This window comes from Numida meleagris, chromosome 3, assembly GCF_002078875.1.
Source record: "Numida meleagris isolate 19003 breed g44 Domestic line chromosome 3, NumMel1.0, whole genome shotgun sequence".
NCBI classification, from domain to species: Eukaryota; Metazoa; Chordata; class Aves; order Galliformes; family Numididae; genus Numida; species Numida meleagris.
In genome coordinates, this window is record NC_034411.1 from 45532448 (window position 1) to 45547059 (window position 14612).

Here is a 14612-nt window from a genome sequence, read left to right on the forward strand (position 1 = left end):
TCTTATGATTTTTTGGTTTGGGGTTTTTTTTGGTGGTGGTGGTTTTGCTCATATTAAAAGAAAATTAAACTCCTTAAACCTTTCTAGTCTTTCCTGGCACCAGAAAAAATATATCTTTATCTTTCCCTCTGTTTATTTATTTATTTTAAAACACAATGTGACAGCTGTCCCTGCTGATCTTTTTTGCAACTGTCAACGGTTTACAGGCATTCGGCCCGGTTCCGTGATGAATGGGATGGGAAAAAGGGAAAAAAAGGGTAGGGAAATGGGCCTGAGAGCAAAAACAGCAGCAACAGTCTGAGGAGTAACAAACTAATTTACTAAATAAGATATCGGAATGCAAAACAACACATTATAATACAGTATAATTACAATTTAAGCTGATAAATCCAATAGAGCGAGAGAGAATGTCCAAAAGTCAAGGTAGGCCTTACTCTACTACCAACAGTAAGACGGCTGGGGAGCGAGGTGCTGCCAGGACGAGAGACAGGTGGAAAGAGAAGGGTCAAGGTCTCGTGATCTGCAAGTTTTTATCTTTTCCCTCTGGCCGGAAATGGTAACAGAGGAGTAAAGTACCGTGGGGAATGTAGTAGTCCTTCTCTTCTGAGAACCAAGTACATATGCTACATGATGTTATGATGTGGAATACCAACAACTGAAAATCACAAAACCACGACAGCAACAGACATTCAATCTGTGCATTGTTCTTATCCTTTCATCTCTCTTCTTCATACTGGCTTTCTCTTCTGTCTTTGTGGCTAAATTGATACAGTCCCATTGGGTTTATAATATTCTATTACTGTGGTTTTGATTGTTTTTGTTTTTTCCCTTTTTCAGGGAGACGAGGAGAGGAGAAAGTTGTGGTGGGGGGAGTTTAGTCTCTTGTACATTGGTGTTAGGTTTGTGATACTGTGTCTTCTTGTTATTTGATTCTTATGCCTAGATGGCATGAGGTTCTCAAATTTCATGAAAGATTTATTTGTCTACAGAAGAAAACCTGGCAAAAAGAGCCAGTGGAGGTGCTGTGTACTGTGCTGTGCCACTGGAGGACATGTGTATATGTATATGTTTGGAGTAGGATGGAACAGAGTAAAAAAGAAACAAAAAAAAACCCATTTATTTTACTTTTTAATTACTTTCTTTAATGCGATACTCATGGAGCACCCATTCAAAGTGCTAGGAGGTACTGGCTTGACAGTGCTGAGTGAGAGCCAGAGACCTATTCATTTAGAGCGGTGAAGGCAAAAACCACATCAAGAAGCAATTCTCTGCTTGCTTTTTCTCCTGCAGTTTATTTTAAGCCACAGATTATCTTGCTACTTGCAGCTAGGCACTATGCAAGTGAAGCTACTAGCATGTGTTAGTAGCACCAAATTGTAGAAGACTTTTGGTAGCTGTTGGAAATTAGGAGAAGGAAGCAAACTTCATAAAGCCTGGGAGTAATCAAGACAAAGTCACGTTCTATGTAAGACATTATTCAGGACTTGCACTGAGAACAGACTGGTATACTCCCTGCCAGGGTACACTGGGCTCTTCTGATTCATTGCTCGATATAAACAAGCAGTGCCAAATTACCTTTTTAGTCATTTTAGTAATTCTTTTCCTGAGATGATATTTATACCAGCAAAAATTACCTCCAGTTTAAAGCTAAATCTACTCGTTCGTCTTCCACTGAACACAGGTATTGCTCAGCCTGTGTAGTCATTTTTAACCCTAGTTATCTGTTTCATATGCCAGAAAAAATGAATTTTAAATAAACGTTATTTATGTTGAAGCTTGTTATTGGAGAAACTGAGCATGACCGTAAATATAGGTGTCTTTCCCTAGGTTGCTGTGTGGGAATGATAGATGTGTGACTATTGATTACTTTTTAGCACTGGTTTGTTTGTACATTTTAATATATTAATAGAAGTTATATGATTGTTATGCAGTTATGTTCATGCAGTTAGACAAAAACACATTATTATTTGCATTTAATACAGCATCTTAGCATATGCTTGGGCATACATCCACTAAAATATTGCTGTTACCTTTCCAACACGGAGAATGTGTGGACCCTCCCCCTCCGCCTAAAGAAATCCATCTTTCTGTCTTTGTGACCTAATACTATAATGTGAAAGAGTGCTGTATTTCAAAAATAGAGCAAACAATTATCAAAAGTATGTCAGCGGTGAGGGCAGCCGATAGAGAAAATAATTTACAACATAAATTGCCTGCTGTTACTGGCTTGCAGCTACAATAATTTTTTTTTGAAATTGTAGAACAAATTTTGTTAGACGTCCTCAGCTTGCAAGTAGATTTTGTGCTGTTTGTTGCACTCTGTGATTAAAAGGTGCTGAATAACTGAGGCTGGAGACATAAATCAGCAAAGCTATATGAACATATCTAAAATGACCTTTTAAAATTAAATTTTGTATGTGGTGCTAGTGCACAAGGAGAATTTTGTGGGTATTTCTATCCGAACTAACTTGGTCGAAAGAAATGAACCTGCATTAAAGTGCTATGACCATAGATAAGCTGTCCTTGACCAGCAGTGATTTCATAAGATGTCTGTTGGACTTGCACAGCTCCAAGCAGTGGAAATGTTTAAATTCCTTCAGGAAGGCAATGTACATTTCATAAAGAGGTGATGATTTACTCAGTTTATTCTGTTGAGTGAGCTGAATTTTAAAGGTTAGAGGTTGACTGTCACATATTTTCCAAAGCACTTTGGTGAAGCGAAAATTGGTGGCAGAAATGAACCACATCCGTGTTCTTCCTTTCATATTTACATGGGAGCTGTGGATACGTAGACAGCTGAAACAGAGCAGACTGTAGCTGTCATTGTTGTAAGAGATATCAGAGCACCCCAGGGCCAGGCCTAATTTGTCCCTCCCACAGAAGAGCACTCATACCAGTGTAGTGACTGCATAGCATTCTTTTGCCAAATGCTTCTGTGTCATCAGTCTTCCTTCTTCTTCTGGGGTAGGTGAGGTGCACAAAGTAGCATTAAGAGATGTAATTCCTTTTTATGTGCATTTAAGATGTGCATTCACATTCATGTGAAAAGCGTTTCTAAATTTCAAAAATGCTGTGACACAGAAAATGCAGAGGAGTGTGTCCTGTGGAAGAACTCAAACATCTGCTCTACCGTTGTGGTCATGCTGCGCCTTGTGGCACTGCAGCTCACATCAGGCCTGTCTTTGTTTCTTTTGGTTTTGGGGGTGAATGGCGTGTGACTGCTGCTGCTTGCCTAACAAATTGGTGGCTTCTGCTAGGATTTCAGCTGGGCTGCTGGCTAACGGCCAACCTGGTTGTGACTGAGGTGTGGGTAGCAGTTCCCTAAGGTTTTGTCCTACTTCCCTCAGCTGGGAACGCTTGGCATCTTTTGGGCTTTTAATGGGGCAAAGCATTGGCTCAGGTATCTTCCTCAGTCTTGTACAGGAGAGGAGTATGAAAGAGCTTCTGTACTGGTGTGTGTTTTCAGTGGATGTTCTATGTGGCCAATAACAAAAAATGCACCATGGAGATTTTTAAAAGTGTATACTGAAACCGTTTAGATTTATTTTGGAAAAAAAAAAAAAGGATGACTTTTATCAAGAGTAACTGAGAAAAGAAAAAGCAATACTGTGACAAAAAAAGTTTGAGAGCTAAGGAAGGTGGTGGGAGGAGAGCCTTTCCCTGTGACTGGTCTGGGGAGCTGGAAGAGGAGACTGGGCTCAGTGCTACTGCTGCTGTGCAGCATGGATTAATGTCCAGGAAAAACTGAAATTGAAGAAAGTCTGCTTCGGCTCCATGCATTGAGTCTTCCAGCTGCTCCTTGTGGGAGAGCGGGCATTGGGGGCCTGGTCTGGGCCCATCACTCAGTCACCAAATGACTGGGAGAGATAACTTCATTACAAAGTATTAAATCATTTGACAGCGTTAATTCTTGCATTCTTAGAAATTGAATTCTCATGTCTTTTTTTGCACTTCTTCTCTGTAACAGTCACTTGGAAGCTATTTATGTGCATTTGCCTTCCAATCCTATGAGCTTTTAGATAGGTTAATTATTTAAGGTATTTTCCTTCCTCAAGGAAAGAGAGCAGATGCGAGAAATGAACTGAGATAAAGAATTAGGTCAAGTCTCTTCTCCTACTAACCAAATGAACAACAGCAACTAAGAAGGGAAATAAAAGCAAATAGCAGTTGCTCATAATTTCTACCAGTAAATAATTTCTTCTGGTCACATGCTATGTCCTGGAACTCATCTGCAGAGCACAAGCATGGTAATGCTTATAATGATATCAGGGATAGAAACTGGACCGTGTAATTGCTCCATCTATCCTCTAGGAAAATGCAGCTATCTCAAGAAGTGCTGAAATAATTTTTGTGTACACACACACACAGGGACATACTGTTTTATCCATTGAATAGGAAAGTAAGACAGCTTACCAATGCAGGGTGGCTTGGAAGGTAGAAAATGAGCAATTGGAGTCAGATCTGCCCAAAGGAGAGCTGTTCTGAGGTAATAACAGGACTGAGTTCTAGTGTAAGATTTGAGATTTGAAACGAGTTGAACCCTTGATAAGCAATAGGCTTGTTATGCAGAGTATGGATTAATCACTTCAGTGTCGTCAAGCCTGTGAAACAAGAATGGTGCTTATTTTATTCCAGAAGAATGCTCTGAAGAGTAGTTCACTAGTATAAGTATTTCTGCCCTTCCATAAACAAATCTGAACACAAAGTATTTGTATTGCTGCTGCTGTTTCTAGTGTTGTTTAAGAATTCCCCATTGGGAAAGCATTTGTGATACAGAAGTATGCCTCGATATGCTGCTGTACAGCGCAGGCTTTATGAGTGTTTAGTACATTTGGCTGTTATGTCACTCAAGGAAAAATTCGCTTTGTTTTGCTTTTGTACTGGTTTTAAAACTGGAACTGATCCATATATGAATCAATACATTAATATCCAGCTATACATGTGCCACGTCCAAACAGAACTCAGTAACTAGTGTGATTCTGTCTTCCTTTCACTCTATCTTTCAGAGTTCCAAAGTGCTGGCAAAGAAGGAGCTCTCCTACATGCCTATCATTGGCTGGATGTGGTATTTCCTGGAGATAGTCTTCTGCAAGCGTAAGTGGGAGGAAGATCGGAAAACAGTCATGCAGAAGTTGCTGAATCTCCGGGACTACCCTGAAAACTTTTGGGTGAGTAATGACTAATGAGAGGAGTAGGAGGTGCTGCAGTGCTTGGAAGGATGAAGGCATAGGCAATGTCTGGTGGTAACCACGTTGCTTATGAGAACTTTGATTCATGAACTTCCTGGCAGTATCAGGAGAATATTTTAAGAGAGCTGAATTCTGTCTTGAATTTCTGATATAATAATCTATCCTATTTTCTACCTCTGTGGAGCCCTACAGATGTTATCTGAAAAATGTCCCCACTGTGATCATTAATAAACTTTCACAGTATCATGGAACTGTAGGTGTTAGAAGGGATCTCTAGAGATCATCGAGTCCAACCCCTCATCTAAAGCAGATTAAATTTCTCTAAATATAGGAGCAGGAGGAGGAGTGTCAGTGCTCTGTCACTCTTAAAAGGTGTTGAATGCGTTTTTGCAGACGTAGGCAGTTCAGTGCTAATTGGTAAACTCAGATTGCCACCATCCTTTATACACTGCTATGAAGGAATTTCTGAGAAAGGGCTATGCCTGTTATAGGAAATATTTAGTTGCTGTTGCACAGTTGGATTTATTCAATTGTGGTGGAATGATGTAATGTCAAAAGGCACAGTGGTAGCACCTTGTAGGTAGAAAGGCAGAGCGTGCTAGGTGTGTTAGAAGGATTTTCTCAGCAGTTTCTTTATGTTTCATCTGACTATTTAACATGGTGCATGTTATAAGTGAGTAAAAATTCTTAGGCTGGAACTGAAGCTGGAAACTTGGACAGATTTCTTCAGTTTCTTCATCTAACGGGCTAAATTTTTGCTGTGGGTTATTGAGGCATAGCTGATGCAATACGCACTGCTCTCTGATGCATTAGTTTGGATTCAAGTTTGGCAGAAAGCAGATGAGCAAGTGGTACATCTCCAGAGATCCCTGTGGTCTCCCTTGCCTGACACTGGCAAAATTGTAATTGTTCATGTCTGAGCAGTTAAACTATGTAGTTCATAAGGGGTTGAGACTTACAGTTTTCCTGCATCTACTTCCCTACGCATGTTATCAGCCCCGTCCTTGTCATCAAAGGTAGTATCTGCTGTTGCTTGTGGTTCTTGTGCCATAGTGAAAGCAAGTGGGCTAAAGAGGCATTTCCTAGAATTGTGTTTGGTTCAGACAGACATCTGGTAGCAGAGCACCTTGGCGTCAGTAAGAGATTTGCAACAGAAAATATGTTTTGACTGTTTTCTAACACCTCTTTAGAGAAGTGACCCATTAGAGAAATCAAGTCATTTAACCATGAGCAGCAAAGCTTAAAAAGGTTTTAAAGTTAAAGTTAAAATAAATTTAACTTTGAAGTTAAATACCACAGGATGGCAAGTTACATGGGTGGAGGCAATTGAGAGAGTCTTTCTTTTTTAAATAGTTCCAGGGCAATTAAATTACCTAGTAGTGTATCTGGCTACTCATGTCCCTGCTAGCAGTGTGTGTTTGGACCATATCGGTGGGAATTAGAGATGGCTGTGGTCAGGCATATGTAGAAAACCTGAGCTGCTTTCTAACTGCGGTTATTTCTTGCTTTTTAGTTCCTGATTCATTGTGAGGGCACAAGATTCACAGAACAGAAGCACCAGGCTAGCATGCAGGTGGCTGAAGCCAAAGGCTTGCCAAAGCTCAAGTATCACCTACTGCCACGAACAAAAGGATTTGCTGTCACTGTGCAGTGTTTGAGAAATGTAGGTAAGGAAAGTCACAAGGAACAATGCTAAATGGTTATTTTATGTAACTGCTGTCACTTTGCCGTGCTCTTCTTTTCCTCATAGTGCAGGTTCTATCAGAAGAGTGCTGGAATCTTTTCTGAGCTTTCTTCTACTAGTCTGTGAAAATTAAGATCAGGTTTGACTAGTAAAAGCCAAGGGCGGCTTGGTTAGTTTCTTATTTTTGCTTTGTGGTCTGTTATTGTACTGGGGAATCCCAAGTTCCAGATTTTCTATGTATTCCCAAGGGATAATAATTCTTAGTTTTTACTGTACTACTAAGAATTCTTATTCCAAGTGAAACCAATAAATCACTTCAGAGAATCTAAGAAGGTATCCGAAATGTTTTCTTGTGGCAAATATAAATATCATCTCTTAATCAAAAAATGTTATGCTTTAAAATTTCTGAGTAAATATGCTCCTTAGAATTTTGGTAACCTTTGTGGAGCAGACATGTGGGGAGTTGACTTTTTCTGAAGATATCTGTAGGAGAAGTTCAGAAACAAATTACAGAACATGAGTAAATATTTCCTTGTTAATGTTGTTCGGTATCCCCCCGGTCTCCTTTTGGTTACCTGATTTGAATTTAACCAACTTCAGAGTGCTGTCAGTAAGAATGTGGCACAAGTGCCATTAAAGTGATTTTGTTTGACTAATAAAATCCAGCTATGTCTTCTGCTGTGTACTTCATGGAGAAGGGAAAGATGGTGCTAAATTGCTACAGCATTTCATTTTGGGCATTGGTGGATTTACATACTGTTAGAAGGCTGATATATAAGGAAGACAAAGTAGTTAGTGGTTTAGAAGAAAATGTTCTACCGTGACTGAAGTTAATGTCAAAGCTTCTTTTGTCTTTGAAGACGTGTTTTCATCTGGCATATCTGGGATAACTGATGTAAAAAAAAGCTTTGCAGTCAGCTGTCTTGCTGTCTGTCATGTCTCTTCTTCATATCCTCTCTCAAGTCAGGTAGATGATATCACCATTGTAGCTTGTCAGGCATCAGTGATTTCCCAGCCCCAAAATGGGATTGGGGTGGCATTGCTTGGATCTCTTCTGTTATGTGAAGTAGATGGAAGTTATGTGCAACTTCCTGAAGGGCACAGTTTAACCTTCCCTTTTGAATAAGACTATTTTGCTGAGGAGGAGGGGAGAAAGACTTGAGGCACTGAAGAAGATCTGAGTCAGAACTCTCTGACCTCCGGAGTCTTGAGCTGAGAGTCAAGGACAGGTGATTTTAGCGGTGACCTTTTTTTCTTGTCGCTGTTCAGTATGAAGCAAAACAAAACACAGTGTGACTGTGGGCAAGCAGCTGATTTATGTGAAAATATTTCAGAAGGAAATAATTTCAGGGAACTCAAGTGCCATTTATAAAAAGTTTGGGATATGCATAGCATAAGCTACATAGCCCTTCTTAGAATCCTAAATATTTGATATACTTTCAGGACAACAATGACTTAAATTCCTTAAATTACTTATTTAGGGAACAGTATGTTACTACCTCAATCCTTGCTAGATCTATCAGGGTGAGGCCAAGGAGGCAAGGTTTCCTTTGTGAGGGTTGGGGAAGAAGCACTGAAAGTTCATAGATAGTTGCTGTTGAAACTATGTTGTAACTTAAACCCAGTCAACAGAGGGAAAAACCTGATGATCCCTGATAATTGTTGCAGTTCTTGTGGGTTTGTTGCTTTACTTGCACTGTCACTTTTTGGAGTAAGAGAGAGGTAATTAGATCTGGGTTATTATTTGTTTCTCTCTTACAGAGACAAGGGGTACATGTGACCATCATTTTAAAGGCCATCTAGGCCATCTCTCCACTGCAAGGAACAGGGACACCTACAGCTAGATCAGGTTGCTCAGAGCCTGACCTCGAATGTTTCCAGGCACAGAGCATATACCATGTTATAAGTGGTAGGGAGTATCAATGTTATAAGGAAAAAAAGTGTTGCTATAGGTGTCAACATATGCAGAGGCTTTATGCATAAAGTAGTAATTTGGACATTTTTTTCTTTTGAATATTTACATTAATAAGTAGTACTATTTAAGTTCTTCACTGTAAATCCCTAGTCTCAGTGTTACACTCTACTTCATAATGTGGCACAGCAGTTGGCTGTATCCCTCATATTGCAACCAGATTACTTGTTCCAAACAGTATTAGTGTGACTGCTGTAATGATGCTTTTGTGTGCTTCTGGAGAAAAAGCAATGGCGACATGCAAATGTTCATAGCTTCAGTTCAGTGACATCTCTAATGATCCACAAGAATGACTCTTGGAGGTTGATTCACATCCATTTCAGTGACTAAGTTGGAGCAGGATATCCCTGCATGTCTATAAAAGGCATGGCTCTAAGCTACCCAAGCCTCTTTTGGGACCTGCCACTTAGGCTAATGTACTTTCTGCTCTTCCAGAAAGGATGGTGGATCTAGCTGGAGTGCCTTGCTAAGGAAGTTAGCTGTGGCTTGTCATAGCAGTGAAGGAAAGCTAAACGCCAGTTCCAAGCTGGCTGTGACTGAGGTCAGCTTTTCGTTTTCCTCTTTTCTTAGCTCTTCTTTCTAAAAATGGTATGATTCCAGCTATCTGAGGTGGAAGTACTGTAGGATGAGTGGGTGGTGGTTGCTGTGATTGTAGAGGTGTAATTCAGACACAAAAGCAGCGATCAAAGGTTGATGCTTTCTAAAACTTTGTTTCAACTTCTGATGTCACTTAGTCTAGTAGTTTTGTATCTGTTGGAAACAGGTGAAGATGAAATCAGTCTAACAAACTCATGTTTTGAAAAACTTAGCCTCAGATGGAGTTTATTTCATGTGCATATATGAGAAATTGTCTCTGCACCAGTAGATACCCTATCTGTCAGTATACGCAGATATAGTTGGGAAAAAATGTCTTTCACACAAGTAACAAAGAAACTTACCTCCTAATTAATTTATTCCCCCTACTCCCACTAAAAGTTTAATAGAGAGAACTTTATACACCTGTTTGAGTGAACGCATTTTTATTGTCAAAACCTCCAATGAAGGGTTTTTTTTCCATCTCTAAGAAATCACAGGGGCCTTTTTATAATAGCAAGAGTATCTTTGCCAGTGGTGCCTGTGTAGAATACTATCACCTCAAGAGGTTGATTCTACTGTAGTGGCTGCAAGTGCCATTCAGAATGACACTGAATGACATTCAGAATTCTTATTCTAATGGTCATTTTGAGAAATACTTCCCTATTAAAATATTCTACATGAAACAGACAGGCTTATTTATTCTCTTTCCTTAATAAGTAAGAACGGAATTCTCTTCCCTTCAGTGACTTTCACAAATTCCAGTGTCCTTAAACACAGCTTGCTTCCAATATTTTCAAATTTGTTCTGATATTTTTATTGGTGGTCATCTCTACCAGTTCACTAGTATCACTTGGAGTCCCCAGGAACGTAATTTCTAGAGGTTGTGTGCTGTTCTAATAAGTTGTTAGATTGTAGTGTAGAGTTTGCTGCCTGTACTGTTCACCTGGAAGCAAATGAAAACGTAGATCTGTTTCTAAAATACCTATCCTTTACTCACAGTAAAGATAAATGTCATAAATACTAGAAAAGATGTATTTATTAGCTATTTCTGTTGCCTGTCTATATATTGGGCCGTTCATTTCAGCTGTTTTTGTTTAGTTAGGCTACCTCATAAATATACCTCAAGATGGATTGTGGATAATTCCAAGTTGTCAACTTCTTCCAATTGCGCGTGCTGGAAACTACTATCCTAGAGGGAGCACATGAGGACAAATTCCACAGTGATGTTCTCATGGAGTTCAATATGACTATGCTGTTGGGTTGACTTTTTGTTTTTCATGAGCTGCTCTTCAGTCCTGGAATTCTTCAGTGTTTAGACCCCTGCTCAGGTCCTACCTGAGCAAGTTAGCAAGTTTGAGCAGGTAGATTACTTTGGAGCATGATAACCAGCTACTATATGTTAAAGGATTGTGCCAAAATGTCTGTCATACTTGACAGTACGGTGAATTCCACCTCTTCTTCCCCACTCTGATCCTGAATCTTCACTTCAGATCATTATTTGCTAGAATGAGGTTATGTTGCTGGCAGGTTGATTTGTTGGACATTCATTCAGGCATGGTCCTCGATGTCTGCAAAATAATGCATGAAATTCAAGAGGCCAGTTAAAACAAAAAAGCAAGTGTAAGAAAAATACTCTAAATACACAATGCAAGGATTTCTCAACCCTTATAGTTCTTTATCAGAATTCTGTACAGAGAACCAAAATAGATATAGATTACAAAACAAAAATAATATTTATAATTTTTATTTAATGTCAGAAAATAGCAATTTAAATAGAATGTTGTTCTCTCAGAAGGCTTCAAAATAATGAAATATCTTTCTTTTTTAATGAAAAAGATTTTTAAAGATAATTTCTTTGAGGAAAATATTATTTCATAAAGCAAAACTTCTAAAGAACTGTGTAAACTGGTGTGAGACTAAGACAGTTGGAATGTTTTGAAGATACTGTGAAAGGTATTTTTTACTTGATTTAGGACATGAAATTTCTTAAGCTTTTGAATGTGAAAGTAACGAGATTTCCAGTTCTAGTTATGTACAAATATGTATATAATTGTGTGTATATATATATAAATGTATATAAAATAATATGTACAAAGTACACATCTAATGCCAAACAATTTCAGTATGTCATACATTATACTAATATGCTGCTTTGGCAAATGCTTTCTGGCAAATTTTAATCCCGTGTGATCTTTTTCTTTGACACTTCCACAATACTTCTTTTCCTGCACTTTTAAAATGGAAAAGCTTAGCTCTTCAGTTACTTTATATCCAGATATAATAGGGGTCTATTTACTCCTGCATCCGTTGTTGTTATCTTGGATTTGACACTGCTTTGCCAGCAAAAGATCTGTGTGATACGAAAAAGAGCTGGGCTGCATATCAAAATACAGACAAGTTGCAAACTGGAAAAGGAGAGTTCGGTTTGGTGTGGTTTGGCTTGGTTTTGCTTTGTTTTATTTTGTTTTGGTGGAGTGACGGAAAATGGTGTGTGACCTACCAGCGCGTAAAGATCACCCTGACCAACTCTGCAGTTTTTTTCAAAACAGGAGAATCATTTTCTAATGTGATGAACAAGAACCCAAAATGTATCAAAACTCTAATGTCAGTGTCTTCTAAAAGGCAAAAAGGACAAGTGCTGGATGCGTCATACTTTCCTTTATTGTTTTCATTTTGTTGTTATTCTTTAATAATTTGAGATTATTGTAAACTAACAAGTCTACTTTGTACAATCCAGATTAAGGTTTTGTATTCTTTCAGCTACATTCTGTTAGTCAATTAGAGTGGATTAGTAAAATTGTTCTGCACTTCAGAGCTTTAAAATGGAGATAGGAAATTACTTTTTTTTCTTTTTAAAATAATCTATTTTTATTGTACACTGAAAGTAGTGTACTTGAAAGAGATTTTGGCTTATAATTTATAGTTATGAGCTTGGGATAAAAACCCAGCTGTAGAACAAAAAAGACTTAATAGTGAGGGATACAGTCGTTATGCATTGACACAGTTTGGGCCTCTATTTCCAGGATTTCCTTGCAGCACTAAATGGGATTCTGTTCTAGACTATAAATTCTGCTTTGTGGGGGAATTTCTGCTGGGCTGGATGTTATGGCCAAGCCATAACTGTCTCACATAGATAAACTTCAAAAATAAACCTAAATCTATTTTATGTAACAATAATGCTTCCATAGAGGGGTCAACACCTTTAACAATAGAAGTCCACTGTAGTGTTCATTATTGCAAAACTAGAGCAGAAAAAATGAAGCACATGTTGGTCAGTTCAGTTGTTGTTGATGCCATTGATCTTAGATTTCATAAAATGATATACAATCAGTTTCAGTTGTTTTCTGGCATATCAGAAAAACAGTGCATATAGGGATACATTAGAATCATAGAATGGTTTGAGTGGGAAGAGACCTTAAAAATCATCTAGTCCCAACCCCCTTGCCATAGACATGCTGGTACCATGAGTTTATAAAAAAAAATTGTCTCCTGTGTTCAAAGAATCTCTTAATTTTGAAACACTTTTTCTGAGTTAAAAACAGTGAACTCTTTCTTTGTAGAAACTATTTTTTGTCACTCTCCTAGTCCAACTAAGACCCTCGCTTGCCAAATGCTTTTGCTGTTACTGAAATGCAGAAAGTGTTCTCTTCAGGCTAAAAGCTTCCTTGCAGTTTAGTTCTTTGGAACTTAGATATTATATTCGTCATTGCTGCATGTCGCCTTAGCAGTAGTCCAGCTCACACAGGTCGTGTTCTGTTAATCTGTCCCTGCCTTTGCCCTGTAGCAAATGCCTTTGTTATCCATGAATGGATGTGAAGGGGAAATTGTTTTGTACCCTAAATAACAGTTGCATCAAGCCCTCTGGCTGCAGGATATATCTCAGACGAACTTTACCCATTCTTAGACAAACCGTATATATTGTTCATTGTTTGTGTGTTTATCTGCCTGCTTATTTGCCCAGTAGGAGGACATAGAGAGGAGTGTGTAATTCAGAGAAAGCTGAGAAAGCTGATAATTTTCCAAGCACTGGGCTTCTAGTCCTTCTATCACTGTCCTGTGATTTATGAACTGTCATTATGTTCCCTGTGCTCAGTGTTTGATGTCTGCTGGAGGAAGGAGACAAGCATGGAGACCAAACTCATCCATTCTACTGGGATAATTCCTGTTAAACCAGTAATATAATACTAATATAGTAATATAATATAAGTATATAGCAATATAATATAAGGGCCACTGGAAATTTGGCTTCTGATAATCTGCATGTTGAATATTCCATCGTTATCTTTACTTTGATGGTAGCTCAAACTATGGTGCTGTTGCTGATCACTTCATGTGTAAACATTCTCCTTGCCTGAGAGTGAATGACTGATTTTTCCATTCTGTTACTTCTCTAGTCACATAACCTGTTTTTCTTCTTGTAGTTTCAGCAGTCTATGATTCTACCCTCAATTTTAGAAATAACGAGAATCCAACATTGCTGGGCGTTCTAAATGGAAAGAAATATCATGCAGATTTATATGTAAGGCAAGTAATCTACATTTTAATTCCTTTTTGGCACACAAGAGTGTATACTTGCACAAATAAGGAAATATTTTCAAGCGGGTAATGGTTGTAGCAAATCTCTATCAACCTGGCGTCACAGCGCTCCAGATGGAAAAACTCATATGGGTTGGTCAGGGTTTTGTGTAAAGTTCTGTAACTGTAAATACATGAGGACATGAAGACCCCACTGGAGCTCTCCGGGATTTTATTATTATTTTTTTAGTTGAGTCCTGTGCCAGAGATGGGAGTCAAGAAACCTCACCGGCACACTTCCCCTCTGGCACAGTGGTTTGCTTCTAGATGGAAGCCAGGCTCAGGACTGTTCTCATCTCTGGTGTAGCTGTTGGTAAGTTTGACTGCCTTGTGTGGCTATGTAATGAAATTTTAAAAAAGCAAGGATTCTGTAGCACTAATGTTTCTGTAAACAATGAACACTCCAATGGCTTCCCAGAATCTTTAAACTGATGAACCAATTTCAAAGATCTCCCATCCCAAGCTAGGTTCTTCCAGCAGTGCTCATGCTGTGCAGGTACTTGAGGTATGTGATGGGTTAGGATGGGTGCATGGGAGCCTAGAAGTCATCCCATAAATAATCATTGTAAGTAATTTGCTGGTCCAATTGAATTGTCTTGAAATAGATTCTGGTGAC

The 14612-nt window shown here is 38.7% G+C and overlaps 1 protein-coding gene across 3 annotated transcripts in view; it reads left to right on the forward strand.

The window, feature by feature from the left end:
- Positions 1-14612, forward strand: part of AGPAT4 (1-acylglycerol-3-phosphate O-acyltransferase 4) — a 72287-nt gene that overhangs the window by 41976 nt on the left and 15699 nt on the right. For all 3 annotated transcript variants that reach the window (XM_021389782.1, XM_021389783.1, XM_021389784.1), the window contains 3 exons: positions 5007-5168; positions 6703-6856; positions 13843-13945. In XM_021389782.1, the coding sequence (XP_021245457.1) occupies positions 5007-5168; positions 6703-6856; positions 13843-13945 (419 nt within the window). The remainder of the gene's footprint in view (positions 1-5006; positions 5169-6702; positions 6857-13842; positions 13946-14612) is intronic.